General features: G+C 40.9%; 1 protein-coding gene across 8 annotated transcripts in view; it reads left to right on the top strand.

Moving 5' to 3' along the window:
- Positions 1-24258, top strand: part of LOC127416746 (rho GTPase-activating protein 42-like) — a 176959-nt gene that overhangs the window by 114558 nt on the left and 38143 nt on the right. For all 8 annotated transcript variants that reach the window (XM_051656270.1, XM_051656272.1, XM_051656268.1 and 5 more), the window contains exons 6-10: positions 193-303; positions 7552-7656; positions 9870-9999; positions 15414-15514; positions 16160-16269. In XM_051656270.1, coding sequence (XP_051512230.1) covers positions 193-303; positions 7552-7656; positions 9870-9999; positions 15414-15514; positions 16160-16269 — 557 coding nt within the window. The remainder of the gene's footprint in view (positions 1-192; positions 304-7551; positions 7657-9869; positions 10000-15413; positions 15515-16159; positions 16270-24258) is intronic.

Below are 24258 nucleotides of genomic sequence, written 5' to 3'. Positions count from 1 at the left end.
TTTTCTGTCTTTATACTTTCATGCTAACCAGAATTCTGTTGCACAATTTCTTACAAAGCCGAGCCAGAAATTCTCATATGTAACCATCAACCCAAGCCCAAACACGTCCAAATGAGTGTACGAGCCTGGCAGCAATCAGTTTCTGTCTGTCTCCAGGGTAACAGTGCTCTTTTTTTTTTTTTTTGTCGGCAGGCTGATGCTCACATTGATAAGGACAGACAACTCTTTTATGACGCCTCACTAGAATACGTCTTCAAAATTCAGGAGGTTCAAGAGAAGAAGAAATTTGAATTTGTGGAGCCGGTAAGATCTTTGTCATAGATACAATTGCCTCATATTTTTAGATATAAAATTTCTGTCTCAAAATGAAAGCTTCAAAAACTGAGATACACATGCACACAAACCCACTTTCACACTCATCCACATTAACACAAATGCACGACCGGTCAAAAGTTTGGAAACACCATCTCATTCTTTATTACTACTATTTTCCACATGTTAGAATAATGGTATACCATGAAAAGGATAAGTAACACAAATGTAGTTAAGGTAATAGAATTATACAAAAGTAATGAATTATATATATTATATATAATTAAAGTTCAGTCATGCCAACTCTCTGAAAGATTTAGCATGTTAATGTGGTTATGACATATTGATTGAACATTGTTCTTTGTGGACAATATTCTTACGCTGCTGCAGAGCAAGTATGGGAACTTGCTACTACTGGAAAATGCACAGACATAAGACGTCTATACACTGCAAAAGTGGCACAGATACTGCATCTGAAGTGGCATTTAGTCATATTTGCACAGACTGTTTAATGCTGCTCAGAGCAGGCATGAATGCATTTACACAGCAGTTACAAATGCATAAATAATGTTATGAGATGAATAATTAAAATATAAAATAATGAATATAGAAATATGAAATAAATGATATTATGAAGTTATACTTTCAAATATGAAACTAAATGATCAAATACAGTATATGCTCTATCATGGCAACAAGAAAGTTTAAGGCTGTTCTGAAGTTGCATTTCATTTACACAAAATCAAAGCAGCATCAGAACTGCCTAACAGGGTCAGAGGAGGCTTAATTTAAGCTTTTATGTGCCATTGCATCTTTACTCAGAATTTTAAGCAAGCACAGAGCAGGGTTACCTCGTCTGTGTAAAGACTCCTATTACTGAGTTAAGCATGAGGACGTGCTGCTGCTGCACAAATAGACAAAATGCGAGCCATGCATGAACATGGATGAACATGGATGAACATGCCGCTGCACATATAGACATTACAACAATCCCCAAGTAGCAGATCTAGACCTGTGGAGCTGGGGTGGAGGTGCGTTTCAAAGAAAAAACTTTCACAGCATGCTGCAGTGTAACCGGCTTGTCTGCAAAACTGAGCAATTTAAATGTTACACAAAGAGAGAGATGGAAGTAGATTAGCTACCCAATTACATGTCAAAGGATCAGTCAGCTTACACCATGCAAGCCGATTGACTTAACATGTCACATGTGAGTGAACCAATTGGCTAACAGATAACAAGCTCAAAGAACCTATCAGCTTGCACCACATAGAGTTTCATGGCTTAACATTGGTAATTTTTAAAAATACATTTGTAGGGTACAACTGGGCTAAAGGCACTGCTGGGTAAAAGGTTCCTTTAATTTTAATTTCTCCCCAAAAAAAAAAAAAAATCGCATCAAGAACTACCACAGGACTTTCCAAAACACCTGTTTGTCATTATACACTGCAAAATGTTCCTGTTCCATGATATCATTTTGAGGCAATTTGATCTAATGTTTAATCATTTTTAAAATATTGTTAATTTATATAGATAATGAATATCCTGGAAATTATTACATTTATTTTGAAACAAAATACTTTTCAATTTTCAATTTTGTTCAAGGTGATTATATATATATATATATATATATATATATATATATATATATATATATATATAAAATCAATAACTGTCCAATAAGTGAAAGTAAAGTACAACCCCAATTCCAAAAAGTTGGGGCAGTATGAAAAATACACAATACTTGTTGACCCCTCTCCAAACACAGCACTTATGATTGTGACCATAAAGCTCTATTTTGGTCTCGTCACTCCAAATTACAGTGTGCCAGTAGCTGTGAGGCGTGTCAAGGTGTTGTCGGGCATGTTGTAACCGGGCTTTTTTGTGGGATTGGCTTCTTTCTGGCAACTCGATCATGCAGCTCATTTTTGTTCAAGTATTGTCGTATTGTGCTCCTTGAAACAACCACACTGTCTTTTTCCAGAGCAGCCTGTATTTCTCCTGAGGTTACCTGTGGGTTTTTCTTTGTATCCCGAACAATTCTTCTGGCAGTTGTGGCTGAAATCTTTCTTGGTCTACCTGACCTTGGCTTGGTATCAAGAGATCCCCGAATTTTCTACTTCTTAATAAGTGATTGAATAGTACTGACTGGCATTTTCAAGGCTTTGGATATCTTTTTATATCCTTTTCCATGTTTATAAATTTCCATTACCTTGTTATGCAGGTCTTTTGGCAATCCTTTTCTGCTCCCCATGGCTCAGTATCTAGCCTGCTTAGTGCATCCACGTGAGAGCTAACAAACTCATTGATTATTTATGCACAGACAGTAATTGCAATTTAAAAAGCCACAGGTGTGGGAAATTAACCTTTAATTGCCATTTAAACCTGTGTGTGTCACCTTGTGTGTCTGTAACAAGGCCAAACATTCAATGGTATGTAAACTTTTGATCAGGGCCATTTGGGTGATTTCTGTTACCATTATGATTTAAAAAGGAGCCAAACAAATATGTGATAATAAATGGCTTCATATGATCACTATCCGTAAATAAAAGTCATATTTTCAAAATCAGTGCCAAAATTTCACAGTTTCTGCCAGGGTATGCAAACTTTTGAGTACAACTGTATATTATTATTATTATTATTATTATTCTTTTTTTTTAATTATTATTATTATTTTTATTTATTTTTTAATGTACAGTCATTTCAAATCAGAGGATTGCAACACGCTCCAAAAAAAAGTTGAGACTGGGCAATTTAAGACTAATAACAATTTGACGAGTTGAAATAAAAAGGCAATGTGAAACAGGAGATGTTAAACAGGTGAGGAAATTGTGTCATAATACTGTATACTGTATTAAGAGCCTCCAAAAACAGCCTAGTCCTTCAAGAGCAAAGATCATTCAAGACTTGTCAATTTGCCAACAGATGCTTCAGCAAATAGTCCAGCACTTTGAGAACAATGTTCCCCAAAGACAAATTGGAAGGATTTTGGGCATTTCACCCTCTAAAGTGCACAATATATTTAAAAGAATCAAAGAATCTGGTCAAATCTCGGTGCGTAAAGGTCAAAACGAAAACCACTTCTGAATGATCGTGATCTCTGATCCCTCAGACATCACTGTCTTAAAAAACGTCATTCATCTGTAATGGATATCAGGAACATGGGCTTGGGATAACTTTAGTAAACCTTTGTTAGTCAACACCACTCGCCGCTGCATCCACAGATGCAATTTAAGACTTTACTATGCAAATCACAAGCCCTACATCAACACTGTCCAGAAGCGCTGCCGACTTTTCTGTGCTCAGTCTCATCTTAGATGGAAAGTAGAACAATGGAACTGTGTTTTTTAGTCCAACGAATCCACATTTCAAAATGTTTTTGAAAAACACAGCCGTCGTGTTTTCCGGGCCAAAGAGGAAAAGGACCATCCAAGTTATTAGCGTCAGTTCCAAAAGCCAGTGTCTGTATGGGCCAGGGGTGTGTCAGTGCACATGGCATGGGTAACACACACATCTGTGATAACACCATGAATGCAGACACATATGTACAAATTTTGGAGCAACATATACTGCCATCCAGCACCGTCTTTTCCAGGGACATCCCAGCATTTTCCAGCAGGACATCAGGACTTCAAACCACATACTGACCGGATTACAAGTGCATGGCTGTGTGAGCAGAGAGTGTGGGTGCTAGACCGGCCTGCCTGCAGTCCTGACAATCTCTAATTGAGAATGTGTGGCGTATTATTAAGCACACCATGTACAAAGACCCTGTACAATTGTGCAGCTGAAGACCTACATAATGTATGAATGGGGGAAAATTCCACTTTCTAAACTTAACAAACTTGTGTCTTCAGTGCCCAAATGCTTAATAAGTGTTATTAGAAGAAATGTTGATGTTTCACAGTGGTAAACGCTCAACTGTCTTTTTTGGAGGGTGTTGCAATCATCTGATTTGAAATTCAGTACATAAAAAAAAATAAAAAAAATAAAAAAATGAAATTCATAAGGTAAAACGTCATATAATGTGTAGTTGTGGTGTTTTCAATATAGCAAAGGGTGATTATAATTTACAAATCACTACTTTTTGTTTTTATTAGTATTTTTCATACTTAAGATGTTCTGAAATGTCAAATGTGATTGAAATGGGGTGCCTGGGTAGCTCAGTGAGTATTGACGCTGACTACCACCCCTGGAGCCACGAGTTCGAATCCAGGGTGTGCTGAGTGACTCCAGCCAGGTCTTCTAAGCAACCAAATTGGCCCGCTCCCTAGGGAGGGTAGAGTCACATGGTGTAACCTCCTCGTGGTCATGATTAGTGGTTCTCACTCTCAATGGAGCGCATTTTAAGTTGTGCATGGATCGCGGAAAATTGCATGAGCCTCCACATGTGGAGTCTCTGCGGTGTCATGCACAGCGAGCCACGTGATAAAATGGACTGAATATCTCAGAAGCGGAGGCAACTGAGACTTGTCCTCCGCCACCCAGATTGAGGTGAGTAACCGCGCCACCACAAGGACCTAGTAAGTAGTGGGAATTGGACATGCCAATTATATTATATAAACAATTATAATAATCAAAAAATGTGATTGAAATTAACAAGAAATTATGCACCCTTTTCAGAAGTGGTTATTTTTAATAAGCATTATCTTAATTTGTTACTTGCTATCTCAAAAGTATTTGCTTAAGTTGACAAATTGTGCCCTATAACTATTGCCCCTGTATTTACACTATATCGATATAACCCCCCTGGGGGCCTTTTACCCCAAGTAAGGGAGCCTTTTACCCCAGGTGTGGGGTGAAAGGCTCCCTCGCCACCTTTTTAAAAAAAAATTTCTTCTGTTGTTATTTATTTTAACACAAATGATGTTACTCTAAATTATGTTGCAATAAAAATAAATGTATTTCTTGAACCTTGAGACGCTTTGTGGCCAGAAAAAAAAAGCTAATTTTCCTTAAGGTGGGCCTTTAGACCCATTGTACCCTACATAGGCTCAATTTATCTTTGTCTACAAAACTGATTTCAAACATTTAAGCAGAAGTCTTGACATGTAAATACCATAAGAAACAAGTTTAGTCAGGTGTGTCCAAACTTTTGACTGGTAGTGCACATTTAGACAAACAAAATGTGTATCCTAAAATTCAGATGCCTGCCATGTTGTGTAATGTACTGAAAATGAAGCCATCTGGTCAGTAATGGTTTTGTAGCTTACAGGAAGCAGCCGAACAGCTTATGACCAGTTCACTCATAATCTGTCTGTCCAGTCATGCCAACTTGCACTGTTCAGCAAAAATGCAAATATTAAGCTTTGTGTAAAAACTAAAAAAATCACCCACATTATGGGCACCAGCCGACTGCCCCCATAAGGAAAATGCCTTCAACATAATAAACAATATCTTAATGACAAATTTAAAAATGCAGAAAGTTTTGTCTCACACGTGTCTCGTCTACAGTTTCGGAAGAGATCTCAACATATCTCAAACCATGCTTAGATTTGCCAAGATGCCAAAGTGTGAAGTCAAAATCAAAAGATTTCAATATGAACATTTGTCATCAAATTCTTTCCAGACCAAATGATCTAGGCAGTGATATCATTCATTTTATATCGGATGGAATAAACATCAACCAATATATTATCTCCTCGTAAGCACATTTTTATTAGAAGTGCGCATCAACAATAAGATGGCTATTATAAGTGCCTGAACATATTTAGTTTGGCCTGGACTACCTGTAACTGCAGGCGATTCCCCCTCCTCTTGCAGCAGCTTGTTCAGATGGATACGGGAGGCCACGATATCTACCATTCGGGTGACAATGGGGATGGTCTCCGAAGCTCTTGAATCGCTTTTCCAAATCTCGCAACCAGGTTAGATGTCCCAACACACAAAGTTGTGCTGTTCATGTTGAAAATCATTAGCCAGCACCAGTGAGTGCCTTATCAAATGATTATGCATAGCACTAGTATTTCTGTTATATTGGAAGGCCACTTTGCATATATTGAAAGGGATAGTTCACCCAAAAATGAAAATTCTCTCATCATTTACTCACCCTCATGATATCCCAAGTGTGTGTGACTTTCTTTCTTCAGTAGAACACATTTGAAGAAAGATCGAAAAATATCTCAGCTCAGTAGGTCCTCAAAATGCAAGTGGATGGTGATCCGACCTTTGAAGCTCCAAAAAGAACAGATAGTCAGCATAAACGTCATTCATTCGACTCCAGCGGTTAAATTAATGCCTTCTAAAGTGATACGATCATTTTTGGTGCGAAAAAGATCAATATTTAAGTACTTTTTAACAATAAACCATCACTTCCGGTCACCAGCTGTATACACATCCACGAGAGTGCTGAGTTCACATGGTCCCTGTGACTAATTTGTGTTGGTATGCTATGGACGTAATCTCACGTTCTTCTCTCGGTTGAGACATCCAGGAAAAGCACACAAATGCACCATTGTGAGTAAACAAACAGATACAAATACAGATCTAAACCATGTTGTAAACAGCACTACTCATCCAGGTGTGTTGTACGTGCGTCGGTTCTCGCGTGTCTCACATGACACCGCGATTACGCCACACGCACATACCGTGTATAATGTGCAATAATGCCACAGTTTAAATGATAATTTACATAATTTACATGACTCATTACGGCAATATGAGCCTGAGAATGTGCTGTATCCAAAGTGTTTATCACCTGGCATGGAGAAAACAACACTTTAAATCTTGCAGAAGTCTTAGACCAGCAGCAGTCTGGTCTAAATTTAAGTGCTTGGCCTCATGATCATGATCAAACTCCACATCCCTCAACTAACACTAAGCTTTGCCTTGATGAAAACAACATCCTAAACCAGCTTAGTCTGATGGGCTGGTCTTAGCTGGTTCAAACTGGTCTTAGCTGGTTGAAAGCTGAAGTGTGTAACTTTTTCAGTGTTAATATACTTTCTCTAATCTCAGCTTAATATGCAGAGACAATATATGGAAGAGATTAGGTTAACCCTTACAAAAATCATTAGTTCTGGTAAACTTGACACAAATTCGCCACTCATTATTTTCACATGTAAATGAGCTTTGCAGCAAACTCTTCCTTGTAACACACATTTTTGCACAGAAGAACCATCACGAAACATTGTAAAAGCCCTTTTTGCACTGAAAAGGAAGAAATAAGACTTTTATTTATTTGGTGGTATCTTGTGTAATGTATAGTATGTAAGCCTTTTCTACATGTTGTTTGGCTTGCAGCTGTTGGCTTTCCTGCAGGGCCTATTCACCTTCTACCATGAGGGTTATGAGCTGGCCCACGAATTTGAGCCATACAAACAACAGCTACAGTTCAACCTGCAGAATGTAAGTGCACGGTCATCCATTTCCTCTTTCAGATTTTCACTTAGCCTTCTTTTTGACCAAAAAATATGTGAAAAAGTGACTATACTTTTACTTCTAGAAGGATTTGTAGAGCCACATCACATAACACAAAAAAGGTCAAACAAGAAAAACGTGGCACTTTTCAGTCTGTTTTGTCCTTGTGCTTTAGACTGTAACCTGCTCTGTGTGTCTTAATCAATACTGGCCTGTTATAAAGCATCTCCTGCTGTTCGTCAGCATCTCTGTGTCAGGGCTCTGTGCTCTTTGACTCTTTCATTTCACCACTGTCAGAGCTTAAAGTTCATGTGTGCACTACAAAAATATATATATATATATATATATTTTTTTTTTTCTTTTTTCTTTTTTTTTTTCAAATATCCTTATGACATGCAGTGTTCAGAGTAATCTGATTACACACTAATTAGTTACTGTAATCATATTATTTTGAGTTCAAAAGTAGTGTAACACATTACAACTTAAATTATAGTAATCAGATTACTGTTACTGACTTAATTAAGCAAAATACTTAATGTACTTAAGTACATTACTTGAGTTACACATATTGGTAACACTTTACAATAAGGTTCCATTTGTTAACATTATTTAACATGAACTAACAATGAACAATACCTTCACAGCATTTATTAATCTTGGTTAATGTAAATTTTTACATATACTAATACATTTTTAAAATCAAAAGTTTTATTTGCTAGCATTAGTTAATTCACTATGAGCTAACATGAACTACCAATGAACAATTGTATTTTTATTAACTAACGTTTACAAAGATTAATTAATGCTGTAAACATATATTGTTCATTGTGTGTTCATGATACCTAATGCATTATTTCATGGAACCATATTGTAAAGTAATCAGTAAACTAATCCAATTATAATTTTAGAGAAGTAACTTGTAATATGTGTTGGATTGCTATTTTTGAGCATCTTACCGAACACTGATAACAAGATACTGTACATTTACTTGAGAAGCTAAATGACATACGATATTAAGTATTTTTTTTCTGTGAAATCTAACTAAATTTGTCAAGGTTTATGCTTAAAACAAGGAAAAAGTATGCAACAATGGGTTAAGAGAAATAAAATTAATTTAAAAGGAAAGTTTATTTTTTCAAACCCCATTGGCTACTACATTTTGTTTGATTAGTCTGAGTGAAAACAAGACTTACCTTAAGTTGTATATCTTATGTCTAATGTCATTTTTCTTTCAAGTGAATCAAATGCATCTTGTGTCGCAGGATCTGAGCTTGTTCTGAAACACAAAAGTGGGCAGCACAGTCAAAAGTATGCCACCACTGCGGCATATATATCCTGAATTAATGCTGCTCTGAAACCATGAGACATTGGCCTTAACAGTAATTCACTATAGACGCTTTCATCACAGAGATCTCTTTGTAATGGACAAGCACATTTAATAGTGTAGGAGTGTCATTGATCATTCAGAAAGAGATATGCGACTGCATTGTCAGTACTCTCGAGGAAGAGAGCAGAATTTATGAACCCATTCATTGCGACAAGCCCGCCCTTACAAAAATAGAGAGTTCTAGCAAACTTACAGCAAATTTGCCACAAATTCGCCATTCGTTATTTTCACATGCAAAAGAGCTTTGCGGCAAACTCTTCATTGCCGCCAAAGGTTTGCTGCAGGTTCACCACCACCAGTGAAGAGCTGCAAATTTCTGGCCAACATTTTCGGTGAATCGCAAGGTCAGTAGCATTTGAAAGCAATGAGTGGGAAATTTGCCGCAAATTTGTCAGGACTCTTGATTTTTTTGTAAGGACGTCCAAGAAGTAGCTCAGTCTAATTATATTTTGTATATAATTTTATCTATTTTGTGTTTTTGGTGAATTTGTTGTGCCATTAGAGTACTTGCATCATTAGCTTAGCAACATGTGAACACCAAGCACAAATTTAAATCAACTGTAAGCGAGAGGCATCTTTTTTGCGCTTTGTGTGGGGAAAAAATCAGTGGTTTGCTTATCTCATCTTAACTAGTTTAAGCTTAGCTAGTTCAAATCACCTTAGACTGATTTAAAGTGTTATCCTCAGCACGGTATATAGACAGTAGACAGCAATGCAGCTCACTGGATTTTGGAACAAAGCTTGCAAATCTATCACACATTCCAGATACAGAATGATTGGTTTTCGTATCTTTGTGTTTATTTGTGGAATGAAGACAAGGAACAACTTTTTGAGCACCAAACAGGAAGTTGAAAAGCTGATGAACAGAGTTCGCTCTGCAGACCAAGACCAGAAGCCCCCGGGCCAGTGGACTATGGAGGGCTACCTTTATGTCCAGGAGAAACGTAAGTGTTTCACTGATGATCTTCACCGACAGACAGCCTGTGGCCTTCGATGCCAGACGCTTTTTCAAAGCATGATAAAATCGAGGCTTATGCAATTTGGTTTTCAAGTTTTTTTCCTTTTCATCTTTCCTCAGTGACCACACTCTGATCTTAGTTAGTCTCTCTCTCTCTCTCTCTCTCTCTCTCTCTCTCAAATTGTGGAGGAAATGGCTAAATTAAATTGCTGTCCACTTGTAAACAGTTGATGATAACGATCTCAGAAGCAGCAATGAAGAGTCTGGTCTATAACGGAATAACATTACCCTCTGGTGGACTGATGCACAACACACAGTTATTTCAGTGAAGTGTTTATGCATGTAAACCAGGTCCAAAATTAACATCTTGGCACACATTTCCAGTGGTGGGTGAATTGAGAAAATTCAGAAGATTCAGAATATTTTTTTTTACCATAAGTAATTTTGCATTTTGCTTTATTCAATTATTATTATTAATAATATTGTAGAAAATAGTAGGTACAGACCATTTTGCTCATTTAGTCATGAGGGAGTAATCTACTTCATAATTTTCCCATGAAGTCTTTTTTCACCATGTTTCACTTTTTTTTTTCATGCATAAACTTTAGGTTCTGTCTGCAATGACCTTTGTTCTTACCAACCTCTACCGCTCAACAGATGATATTCTCTATATAACTCTGATGCTGTTTGAAATGTCCGAACTCTCGTGTGATGTTTGTTCTTCTGTTGTAAATAAGCTGAACTCACCGACACGCTTTCGTCACGTGACACAAACGTGATGCATCGACTGCTGGCAGGATGCGCTTTTTAAAAGTTAATAATGTTTTAATTATCGATTTATGTTTTACAAAAACGTATCGATTCGCTTCAGAAGACATTCATTGATCAACTGGAGTTGCATGGATTACTTTTATGCTGCCTAAATATGAGTTTTGGACCATCAAAGTGCTGGCATCTGTGCACTTTAATTATAAGGACCTGACAGAGCTCTATCTTCTTCTAAAAATCATCATTTGTGTTCTGCTGAAGAAAGACAGTCATACACATCTGCGATGGCATCAGGGAAAGTAAATAATGAGAGAATTTTCATTTTTGGGTGAACTATTCCTTTAAGCTCAATCGACAGCATTTGTGGCATAATGTTGATTGCCACAAAAATTCATTTTGGCTCGTCCTTCATTTTCTTTAAAAGAAAAAAAAATCGAAGTTACACTGAGGCACTTACAATGGAAGTGAATGGGGCCACATTTTGGAGGGTTTAAAGGCAGAAATGTGAAGCTTATAATTTTAATAAAGCACTTACATTAATTCTTCTGTTAAAACTATAACGTTTGAGTATTATTTGAGCTGTAAAGTTATTTAAAATGACATTTTTACAGTCGTTTTAGGGTTTAAGGGTTTGTTGACATTACATTGTCATGGCAACGATGTTGTAAAATTGGCTATAACTTTACATAGAAAAGGTTTTTTTTTTTTGTGGTAATCAATATTATGCCACAAATGCTGTCGATTGAGCTGAACTTGAATTGAACCCAGAATATTCCTTTAATGAAAGAGCGAATTCTGCATTTGTGCCATTAGAAAAGTGTACATGATAGCCCTCTTACATAATAAAAAATCTTTCATGATTTTCTTTGTTTTCTGGCCATGTAAGAACTTGGGCTTTTAAAGAGAAAACGGAACAAAATCCCTTTAAATTGTTCCGGAGTGAAAACATTATTTTTAAATACTTGTAGCAGGTTAAAAACCGGTTGATTTTGTTCTGATTTTTGTCTGTTGATTTTTTAATGAAACCAAAGACCAAAGGGTTTATCACAAGAAATTTTATGAATTACACCACTTCCTGTTGCCCGAAAAAAATTATGCTTCTCTCTTTTTAGTAGAACATGAGATGCACACCGCTAGTTCAAAAAACAATATAAAAATATAGCTGCAAGCAGCAATTAACGGGGTTCAAGCGGTTTAAGGCCTTTAAGCACATGCATAAAAAGGTATTATGTTTTATTTAGCAAGCATGTAACCACCTAGATCATAGATAGAATAGACCATTAACAGCCAATACAGGCAATTTACTAAGGAAATACATGTTTTTTTAAAGCTTTTTAAAGCTCATAGCACCACCTATGGTCCGATCTCCATAAAAGTCTGCATGCTTGTTTAGAATCATCTGTCGCATGTGCTCACTTAATTTCGTGAAGTTCTGAGTTTTTGTTTAGGAATTATGGGCTTATTTGTACACTTGACCATGCCCATTTTCTAAATGACACTGTTATAGCTACCCAAAGGGTAAAGTTAAAAAAAAAAATGTTTTGATAATTATTGACCTAGAGAGTCCAGAGAATTGTACTGCATTGGTTTTATTGAGGTTGAGCAAAAAACCTAGGACTAGTTCACAAAAGTAGGTTTTTTACATAATCGTGAATATTTAATGATTGACAGCAGTGGTTCTTGAGGCAAAGTTGTTCAGTATGAGGAGATCTAACAAATGGTATGAATAATAGCTATGTCCTAATTCAGAGGCTGCATCCTTAAAAGGTCGCATTCGAAGGCCGATTGCGTCACTTCTGCGTGACAAAGGCTGTCCCAATTCAAAGGCTCCTCAAATGCGGCCTCCAAATGCATCCTTTTTTTCTCGTGAAATGAAGGATACAACAGATGGATCCTTTGCGGCCTTGCCTACCCCAGAATTCATTGCGCGCCAGTGACGACAGGATTTTTTTGAGAGAAATTGCCGAATTACACTTTTAAACGTATGTATTGGGTTTCAACTTACTCAAATATCTAATGATACAAATGTAAAAAAAAATACTTTAAAGTGGTTCAAATGTTGACTTATATCTTACTAAGATGCGATTATATATAGTTTATACTCTTTATTATATACAGAAATGGACCATGGTGAAAATATTTAGACAGTTTGTGAACCCTGTTTTGTTTTCAGACAGTTTAATATAACTTTCAAAAAAGTCTAGTACAAACGTTACAGTCACTCTGCAGCTGTCACAGTTGTTAGGCGACAAGAACAGACCTCCATAGGCTAGACTGTCCCAATTAACAATGCTTAGTCCGACCTTCATGGCCTTTGAAGTCCGAGTCCTTCGAAGGATCCAGCCTTTGAACTGGGACACAGCCATTGTGTGTTTGTGTGAAACACCACGTGATTACAGAGGTGTAAAACGCGTTAGCACCATCCACTGGCCGCTTTCTTTCAAACTTCTCACAGACCTCTAGGGCCAGGAGTTGAACAGGCCCGCTGAGTTTTGTGCCGATCGGCCTCCAATAACCTTGTCTAGTAGGTGATCAAACTTCATTGGCCATTTTTTTTTAGATACGCCAATGTCCTCATAGACAGTCATGGCACCATGGACAAAGACGCTGCATGCCAATTTTCAACTCAATCAGACTAACGGTTGCGTAGTTAGAGCGGTTTTCATGTTTTTTTTCCTGTTATAGCACCACCTAGTGGCCAGACTCAGAGGATTTTTTACTGTGACCTCAGATTGAGCTCATACATGTGTACCGAGTTTGGTGAAAATATCTCATTTCGTTCGGGCGTTATAGCCATTTTAGTATAAATGGCCCGCCCTTTTTGAACATGTTGGCACCCCTTAGTGACCGTGAGTCAAAATTTCAACTTTTTTTTTTAAATATAATTATTGATAATCAGATTACAGAGTATATTTCTGCACTGGTTTGGTTCCGTTCAGGCAAAAAACCTAGGACTAGTTCGCAAAAGTAGGTTTTTAACATTATCTGAAATATTTACCGAACGGTTTGACAGACACCAATGCTTCTTGAGGTAAGTTGTTTAGAATGAGAAGAGCTATCAGATGATATATGTTACTTGTGTTTTTTCACAACACTGCATTATATACAACCACTAACACCTACAAAAATCGTGATAGCACCACCTAATGGCCGATGTTTTTCAAACTTTGCACAACCCTCTCAGACCAAGTGTCAAATAGGTCCACCAAGTTTTGTTCTGATCGGTCATTGTTAAACTTGTGTAATAGCTGCTGAAATTTGATTGGCTGATGGCGGCCATGTTTTTCAATATACGTGAATGTCCATATAGACAATGATGGCAGCTGAGACAAAGACAATGTATGCAAATTTTGAAGTCAATAGGATTAACGGTTTACAGCCAATTTAATGTTTTTTGGTATTATAGCACCACCATATGGCAAAACTGTGCCAACTTTTCTGGGCGACCAAAGATTGACCTCTTACATAAACATGCCAAGTTTGGTGAAGATATCTAATTTCCTTCAAGAGTTATAGCCATTTACGTAAATTTGGCCACTCCTACTTCCGATGTTTTCACATACCGTAGCTAGCTCGAGTCGAAAGTTCAAACTTTTTTGGATAACTTTTGATACTGAGACTCCATAGAATCATTTGGCACTGGTTTGGTCCTGATCGGACGAAAAACCTAGGACTAGTTCGCAAAAGTAGGTTTTATGAAAACTCCAAGATGGCGGAAAATTTTTATAGGCGGAAATGAAATCGGAGATATATGTTTTGTTTGGTTTGAGCCAAGGATCCCAACTGTATAAAGCACCTTTTGATCACTGTAGCGCCCCCTATTGACCGATTTGGCCGAGTCCGTGTTTCTGAGTAGCGAGCAATACTAGTACCATCTGACCAAGTTTAAAGTCTCTAGGCCTTATGGTTTGCTCTGCCCGATAAGTTTTATGGCGTAATAATAATAATAATAATAATAATAATAACAATAATAAAAATCTTAACAATTACAATAGGGTTTCAGTGCTAAGCGCTTGAACCCCTAAAAATCTTAACAATTACAATAGGGTTTCAGCGCTAAGTGCTTGAACCCCTAATAATAAAAATCTTAACAATTACAATAGGGTTTCAGCGCTAATCGCTTGAACCCCTAATAATAATAATAATAATTATAATAATAATAATAATAATCTTAACAATTACAATAGGGTTTCAGCGCTAAGCGCTTGAACCCCTAAAAATGTTTTATAATAATCAGCAAAAAGGTGACGTGCCTACGCAGTGTGTGCATGCATTCAGAAGAGAGAGATTTTGGCTATTAATTTATTTAGGTCTCCAAATTAATAATTAAAATATTTTTGAATATATATTTAATATTAAATATACATTTATTGAAAAGATGTTACTTTATACAGGCTTTATAGAGTGTGAGAGTAATGTTATTAACCTTTTTTGAAAAAATATTGTTTCTGCTCAGAAAGAACCAAAATGAAAAAAACATTTCATTTTAAGTCCCTGTTCACATTTGCCACTTGAAGAGTGTTCATTTTGGACCTTGATGTAGAAGTTCGGAGTTTGAAGCACTGAAAATGCACAGCACAAGTACCTCAAAGCACGTCTGTTACATTTTCATGTGGCATTTGTGTGTTGCAGAACCCTTGGGATGCGCATGGACGCGTCATTATTGCACATATGAGAAGGAGAGTAACACCTTCAGCATGTGCAATACAGAGGTGAAGCCCGCCGTTAAACAGGTACAGAGATGCTCATGTGGATGTGGTCGGATGTGGTCATGTGGCGTGTCATTCTTTTCAGTGTAAACTCCTCCAAACTCAAACGTGTTCTTTGTAAATGAGCTTTATTATAGATTGTGCCTTATTCATAAAACTCTGCATGCACTTAAATGGCGCTATAAGTGGGTGCAATTAATTCTACAGTGAGTTCAGTAAATTCTAGAGGTTGACCGAAGTTCATTTTTCATGCCTGGTATGATACTGATTATTTTTGTGTTTATGTGTCCGATAACCGATATGCATAACCAATGTTTAATTCTAGTTTTTTTTCTGCTTTTAGGCATGTTAACAACTTTATAATTTATCACTAACCTCTGGTGAACTGCTTTACAAAACTTAAATTGCGCACAGTCTACAAAGAATTCACTTAAGTTTTAGTTGCAATGTACACTTGTTCAAAGCCCCTTAGCTTAATTAGTATTTAAAATGTAAAGTCTTTTGTGTCCAACTTTATCGGTAAACCAACATTAAAGAACTGATAAGCTAGGAAAACCTGGAAAAGTGGAAATATCGGTTAAAAATATCAGTCAAACTAGATTATAAAAGATTATCGGTCTTTCTCTAGTAAGCTGCCCCTTCCGTCTCTCTTGTCATTGTCTTTCACAGAATGGTGTCATGGCGAATCCCTCTGAGAAGTTCAAACTGAAGTCCTGTATTAGGAGGAAGACCGACTCCATAGATAAGCGCTTCTGTTTTGATATTGAGGTGGTTGAAAGGTGGGTGTCTGTTTAAATAAAAAGTGCAAAATATACATTTTTCCAGAAATGTTCCAGGTTAAATACAGTACAACTGCCCAATTCCAGAATCTTTTTTTTTTATTTCAATAAAAAAGGGGGGTTTACAGTAATGCACTTACAATGGAAGTCTATGGCAAACATTGCACTGTTATAAACCGATAAAATACACATGCGAAAGTATAGCGACAAATCCTTATTTGTGTTAATGTGAGACTAATGTGACAAAATCACTTACTAAACTTGTCTGTGCAAAGTTATTTCCAATCTCCTGTTATGACCATGTAAAGCCCGTAAACCCTTTATTGTTCGCAAATTATGCACAAGAATACCAGAAAGGGACTGTTAACATGGAGCTTACTCCACTCACAAGATTTACATAGTTAATGCAAAACCAAAATTCATTCCACTTCGAGCTTTACCTCAAATACAAGCTTCTGCATTCAACTCTGGAATGTCTTGCCCATAGACCTCTATTATAAGTGCATTACTGTGAATGCGACAAGTTGCTTGTTTTTACAAACTGAGGGATGAGTCAAATTCATTGTCTGTGGGAATCAATAGCATGTCATAGATCCTGTCCATAGGGCTTCAATGGTTAGTTCACCCAAAAATGTAAATTCTCTCATAATTTACTCACCCTCATTATATCCCAGATGTTTATGACTTTCTTTCATCTGCTGAACACAAACACATTTTTAGATGAATGTCTCAGCTCTGTAGATCCATACAATGTAAGTGAATGGGTGCCAACATTTTGAAGCTCCAAAATCCACATAGGGGCAACATAAAAGTACTCCAGACGATTCTGGTAGTTAACTCCATGTTTTCAGAAGAGATATGATAGTGTGGGTGAGAAACAGATCAATATTTAAGTCCTTTTTCCTTCACTTTCACTTTCTCTTCTGTTTTTCATGCATACCTACTGGGCAGGGAGGAGAATTTATGATAAACCAAAATGACTTAAATATTGATTTGGTTCTCAGCCACACCTATCAAATTGTGTATGAGCACATGGATTTAACCACTGGAGTCATATGGATTGCTTCTATGTTTCCTTTATGTGGATTATTGGAGCTTCAGAATTTTGGCACCCATTCACTTGCATTCACTTGAATGGACCTACAGAGCTGAGATATTCTTCTAAATATTTTAATTTGTGTTCTGCAGAAGAAAGAAAGTCATACATATCTGGGATATCATGAGGGTGAGTAAATGATGAGAGATTTTTCCTTTTTGGGTGAACATGTTTAACATGTTTTGAACCCAGAACACCCTTTTAATTGACATTTGTTTATACATGTTATACTGTTGTGTCTGTTTCTTTGTTTCCTCACATCTAAATTTCCTATTTTAAGAGTGCCCGACATACTTCTGTTTTCTGCATGATCCTCATGCCTGTTTTTACCCCGACTAACAGTGTAACCTTTTATATTTGTACTTTAACTGCCTATCCACTTTATTTTGTAACGTGAAAGTAAGCAACGGCTGCATTTCCGGCGAACGTGTAAAAGTTCTGCTGTTATTGACTGCAATGTAAATAAACAGAAGGATAATAATACCATAATTTAGTGATATAAGTTTATAAACTATCACAAAACCACAGGATGTAGCAGAATGATGGCCTAATATCGGATAATTTTCTAACTTCATCATTTATAGAAAAAGAGGAAGTAAATCATTCACTTGTTCCTGTGTGTTGTATTGAAGAGACGATAATAAAAATCTGCTTCTTATTTTACAGAGATCGTGATGATGCAGTGTTTCTTGTCTCCATGTAAATCTCCAATGATGCCTTTATTTGTTTATTTCCAAGGGCGATGTTTCATAAGCCAAGCTGAATGCAAGATCTGTTTGTCAGTTTATTATATATTCATTTGCCCAGTTTGTAAAGTTTGTGGAGGCGTGTCAGACTGCGTGGAGGATTGTCCTGTCAGTGCCTGATCTCTCATTCATTCTGCTTGTGCAACTGTTTGATAAAATGTCCTGGTTACTTGCATAACCTCTGTTCCCTGATGGAGGGAACGAGATGTTGTGTCAGTGTAGTGACACTAGGGGTCACTCTTGGGAGCCCGAGACACCTCTGGTCTTTGATAAAATGCCAATGAAAATTGGCGAGTTGTATTTGCATACCACTCCCCCGGACATACGGGTATAAAAGGAGCTGGTATGCAACCACTCATTCAGGTTTTGTGCTGAGAAGCCGAGACAAGGTCCCGGCCATTTCAGCGGGTAGTTCGGCAATGTGGCAGGAGGGACACAACGTCACGTTCCCTTCATCAAGGAACGGAGGTTACACAAGTAACCAGGACGTTCCCTATCTGTCACTCACTCGACGTTGTGTCGATGTAGTGACACTAGGCGTCCCTATACGAAATGCCGCAACTGGCTGAACTGTGTTACGTGAACTGGCGGTGTGTGACAGGCAGACCACTGTGTGCCTCGTAGCCAGCGCACCAGGCCGACACGTAACCTCCCCCAACGCTGTTATGAGTGTCGAATGGCCCTTTGGGAACAAGTTGACTGCCCAAAAGATAGAGACAGGCTAGCCCAGTCGTGGCCTCTTATCCTCTTTTTTTTTTCTCTCCCCCAAAAAAAAGGAATTAACCGACTGGGGCCACCAGGTCTAGTCGGGGGGGGGGTCACTCCCATGGGGAAGACACTATGGAGACCACACCCCGCCCACAGAGGGGGGGGGGATTTTGAGTGGAAATACGTCACATGGTCTTGCCGAGCTTTGTCGAAAATATGTCATGTGGAGAAGTCCCATGGTAGGTCCTACCCTACAGGGGAGAAGTTTCTACGAGCATGGTGACTAGGGCAGAGGGGCCTCTGCCTACGGAAGATGCAGTTTACCAACAGGGAAATGAATTAGCGGAAGATATCCCTCACATGGGGTTACCTATGGGGAACCACCACATGCGGAGCACCTACTGGGGTACAGGGCTTAGTTAGCATGTGTACTGAGCCGGCAGCGAGTTTCTCTGCAAACTCGTCTGCCACAGGGCTTTGAGGAAATCATCCAGGGAACACAGTTTGTGAACACTACTGGGAGTCAACAGCGCATGTCTTCAGCTCAGGGGAGGTGAAAGGCACTATGCACAAGCGATACACCCGGCCAGCTGTCCCGGACTTACCTGCTTGTGCGTGCCACTACACAGGATGAAACTGGTTCCACCCGGAGATTGTAGAACCTCGCAAAGGTGTTGGGTGTTGCCCAGCCCGCTGCTCTGCAAATGTCTGTTAGAGAGGTGCCACTGGTCAAGGCCCAGGAGGCCACTACAACCCTGGTAGAATGGGCTCGTAGCCCTGCCGGGGGCGGCACGTCCTGGGCATGGTATGCCATTGTTATGGTGTCAAAGAGCCAGTGGGCGATCCTCTGCTTGGAGACAGCGCTTCCTTTCCATTGTCCACCAAAGCAGACAAAGAGCTGCTCAGAGACTCTAAAGCCCTGCGTGCGATCCAAATAGATGCATAAAGTGCGCACTGGACACAGCAACGTCAGGGCTGGGTCTGCCTCCTCCTGGGGCAATGCTTGCAGGTTCATGATCTAGTCCCTAAAAGGGGTCATGGGAACCTTGGGCACATAGCCCGGTCGGGGTCACAGGATCACGTGAGAGTAGCCCAGACCGAACTCCAGGCACGTTTCACTGACAGAGAACTCTTGCAGTTCTCCTACCCTCTTGATGGAAGTGAGCGCAGTCAGGGGGGCAGTCTTCAAAGAGAGTGCCATAAGCTCAGCTGACTGCAAGGGCTCAAAGGGGGCTCTCCGTAGACCCTGAAGAACTACAGAGAGGTCCCATGAGGGAATGAGGTGCGGTCTGAAGGGATTCAACCTCCTGGCACCTCTCAGGAACCTGATGATCAGGTCATGCTTCCCTAAGGACTTTCAGTGTGTCGTGGTGTGCCGCTATAGCGGCTACATACACCTTCAAGGTGGAGGGGGACAGCCGCCCTTCCAACCTCTCCTGCAGGAAGGAAAGCACCGATCCGACTGCACATCTCTTGGGGGCTTCGCGTCAGGAAGAACACCACTTAGTGAACAGACGCTACTTAAAGGCATACAGGTGCCTCGTTGAGGGGGCCCTAGCCTGAGTGATAGTGTCTACCACTGCCGGTGGTAGGCCGCTTAAGTCTTCTGCGTCCCATCCAGGGGCCAGACATGGAGATTCTAGAGGTCTGGTCGTGGGTGCCAGATGGTGCCTCGTCCCTGAGAAAGAAGGTCCTTCCTCAGTGGAATTCGCCGGGGGGGGCTGTCGCGAGGAGCGTGAGGTCCGAGAACCATGTCTGGGTGGGCCAGTAGGGTGCTACCAGGACGACCTGCTCCTCGTCCTCCCTGACCTTGCACAGGGTCTGTGAAAGTAGGCTCACTGGGGGAAACGCATATTTGCGAAGTCCAGGGGGCCAGCTATGTGCCGAGAGGTGCCTCGGTCAGGGCGTACCAGAGCGGGCAGTGAGAGGATTCTTGGGAGGCGAACAGGTCTACCTGTGCCTGCCCGAATCAACTCCAAATCAGCTGGACCACCTGAGGGTGGAGTCTCCACTCTCACCTGAGGGTAACCTGCCATGACAGCGCGTCCGCTGCAGTGTTGAGGTCACCCGGATGTGAGTGGCTTGCAGCGACTTGAGGTGCTGCTGACTCCAGAGGAGGAGACGGCGGACGGGTTGTGACATACAACGGGAGTGCAGACCGCCTTGATGGTTGACATATGCTACCATTGCCGTGCTGTCTGTCCGAACTAACACATGCTTGCCCTGGATCAACGGCCGAAACCTCCGCAGGGCGAGCAGAATTGCCAGCAACTCGAGGCAGTTTATGTCCATGAGCCAGCGGTTGCGTGCCCGTTGCATACAGCACCCCAGCCCGTTTTGGAGGCGTCTGTCATAACCACGACACACCTGGAGACCTGCTCTAGGGGAACGGCTGCCCATAGAAACATGAGGTCGGTCCAAGGGCTGAAGAGGCGGTGACAGATCGGCATGATGGCCACACGATGTGTCCTGCGGCGCCATGCCCATCTCGGGACTCGAGTCAGAAGCCAGTGCTGAAGCGGTCTCATATACATCAACCTGAGCGGAGTGGCCACCTCTGAGGATGCCATATGCCCCAGGAGCCTCTGAAACAGTTTCAGTGGAACCGCTGTCTTCTGTCTGAACACCTTCAAACAGGTCAGCACCGACTGTGCGCGCTCGTTTGTGAGGCGCACCGTCAACGAGACTGAGTCCAACTCCCAGCTGAGAAAAGAGATGCTCTGAACTGGGAGGAGCTTGCTCTTTTCCCAGTTGACCCAAAGCCCTAGTTGGCTGAGGTGCGAGAGCACCAGGTCCCTGTGTGCACACAACACATCCTGAGAGTGAGCTAGGATTAGCCAATCATCGAGATAGTTGAGGATGCGAATGCCCACTTCCCTTAGAGGGGCAAGGGCTGGCTCTGCAAACTTCGTGAAGACGCGAAGGGACAAGGACAGGCCGAAAGAGATACGCCCGACCCTCAAATACAAACCGCAGGAAGGGTCTGTGTCGAGGTAGAATCAAGATGTGGAAGTACGCATCCTTCAGGTCTACCGCCACGAACCAATCTTGATGCCGGATGCTCGCCAGAATGCGTTTTTGCTTCAGCATCTTGAACGGGAGTCTGTGCAAATCCCGGTTCAGTACTCGCAGGTCCAAAATTGGCCGCAACCCACCGCCTTTTTTCGGTACAATGAAGTAGAGGCTGTAAAACCCCTTCTTCATCTCGGCCGGTGGGACAGGCTCTATCGCATCCTTCCGTAGGAGGGTAGCGATCTCCACGCGCAAGATAGCAGCGTTCTCACCCTTCACCAAGGTGAAGTGGATACCGCTGAACCTGGGTGGACGCCTGGTGAACTGAATCGCGTAGCCGAGTCGGATGGTCTGGATCAGCCATCGTGACGGATTGGAAAGCGCAAGCCATGCGTCCAAGCTCCGGGCGAGGGGGACCAAGGGGACAATCTCGATGGATGTACCGGCGGATGGGGCCTCACAGTGGGGCGGAGCCTGAGGTGCCACGCCATGTTGTGGCCGTACTGATTTCCAGGACATCAAAGCACTTACCTGGCTCCTTGTGACCACCCCCGGAACAGCCTAGTATGGGGAAGGAAGAGGCCTGTCCTCGTGACCCGTGGAGACTGTCACATCATGGGCGGATTTGTGCCACAGCTGGGAGTGCAGGGGCAGGGAGACCTCAATTGGAGCGCCAAACCTGCCAAAATGGAATGGTGGATGGTGGTCATGATGACGGCCGTGCACACCGGGTATGTGACTCAGGGAACGAGGAAACCGCTCTTTTGCTGAACTGTTGGGTACCGCAGCCACTTGGGCATGTGGCGAAATTCAATGAAAAGGCAACAAAAGATTCTCCTCCCGGCCCTCCACCAGGGGATGGTGTGGTCTGCTTACCATCTCCAAGGCAGTGGGTTTCGTCATCCTTGGGTCGCCCGTCTCAGGGGCGCTTTGAAGCCTTTCACGGCGGCCGGCCGTGAGACGGGTGGCATCTGCTTCCTGCGGTGGGCTCCACGCTGGGGCAGGGCCGAAGGGGCGGGCTGCGGCGGAGCCGGTGCAGTCACCGCAGGGGGACGCCCTTGGCGACGTGCAGGCGGGGTGTGGGATCTTGAGCCGTGCCGGGGCAGGATGTGCCAGATAGCCTCCATCTGCTGCTTCACCGTTTCTTACGAAAGCAAGCCGCGACCACAACGTTGCCATGGTCATGTTCTCGCAATGAGTACATGATCCATCCATGAACACTGTCTCCGCGTGGGTCACACCCAGACACGAAAGACAGCGATTGTGACTGTCAGAAGTTGAGAGATAACAACCGCAACCAGGAATAACACACAAACAGAAAGGCATCTTTAAAAAGATGCGTCTTTAATAAGACGTTCCGTGTGTGCCGCTCTTTTAGAGAAATATACTCTTTTAGAGAAATATACTCTCTTATTTCTGCCGAAGCGCCCAGGGGCATTCTTTGCAGTGCACCAGTGCAGAGGAGGGAGAAGCCGCTGAAATGCACCATCAGATCCAGCAGAGGTGAATGAACAGTCAGCTCAGTACACATTGACCGTTCGGCTCCGAAGAGAAAGTCTGAATGAGTGGTTGCATACCAGCTCCTTTTATACCCGTATGTCCGTGGGAGTGGTATGCAAATACCACTCACCAATTTTCATTGGCCTTTTATCAAAGACCAGAGGTGTCTTGGGCTCCCAAGAGTGACCCCTAGTGTCACTACATCGACACAACTTCAAGTGAGTGACAGATAGGGAACTATGGCAAAATGTGCTATACGGTAAAATGATATGCGTTCAAAACCAATGAGTTTATGAAAATCATAATTAATGATAAATATAATATGACGACATGTTGCCAGCCTGTAATATAAAACAGCATAATGTAGTATTTTTGTCTCGCTAAAATAGTTGGAAGTGGCTCATACCGGAAGTGGTCCACATTCAAGGCTGATAATGGCGGCGCCCTAGTTTCGCTGAAAAATAAGGTGGATAAGGCTCAGTCTTATGATATTAGGTGGCAAATGTATATTTACTTTGTGCTGCAACCACATGTGCACGTGTTTGATTACCTCTATGCTCTACTAACACCCAGCCAAAAAGACCTGTGTATTGGTAAGTAGCTGCAAATGTAACTTCCTGTGTGTTCATTTATGCTATAGGGCTGTCAATTTAACATGCTAATATAGTTAATCATATAAAAATTATTTATACAAAAAATAATGCAATTAATCATGCTTTCTGACCCCTACGTAAATTCTTCAATAAAGGGTTTTCTACAGTTGGATCAGTTCAAGTTTAAAGTACCCCCTTTATGTTTTTATGAGTCTGCAGGTGCACAATGGAGCCGTTCATTCAGAGCGTGTTCTTGCATTTAAAACAGCTGGATGGAGTGCAACAGAATCAAACAGAACACAAGGGTCTCAAAGTTTAAAAAGTGTAATTGTTT

The sequence above is a fragment of the Myxocyprinus asiaticus genome, chromosome 26 (genome assembly GCF_019703515.2).
Source record: "Myxocyprinus asiaticus isolate MX2 ecotype Aquarium Trade chromosome 26, UBuf_Myxa_2, whole genome shotgun sequence".
NCBI classification, from domain to species: domain Eukaryota; kingdom Metazoa; phylum Chordata; class Actinopteri; order Cypriniformes; family Catostomidae; genus Myxocyprinus; species Myxocyprinus asiaticus.
Note: the sequence above shows the minus strand (reverse complement) of the source record. Positions and strands in the feature narration are given on the sequence as shown.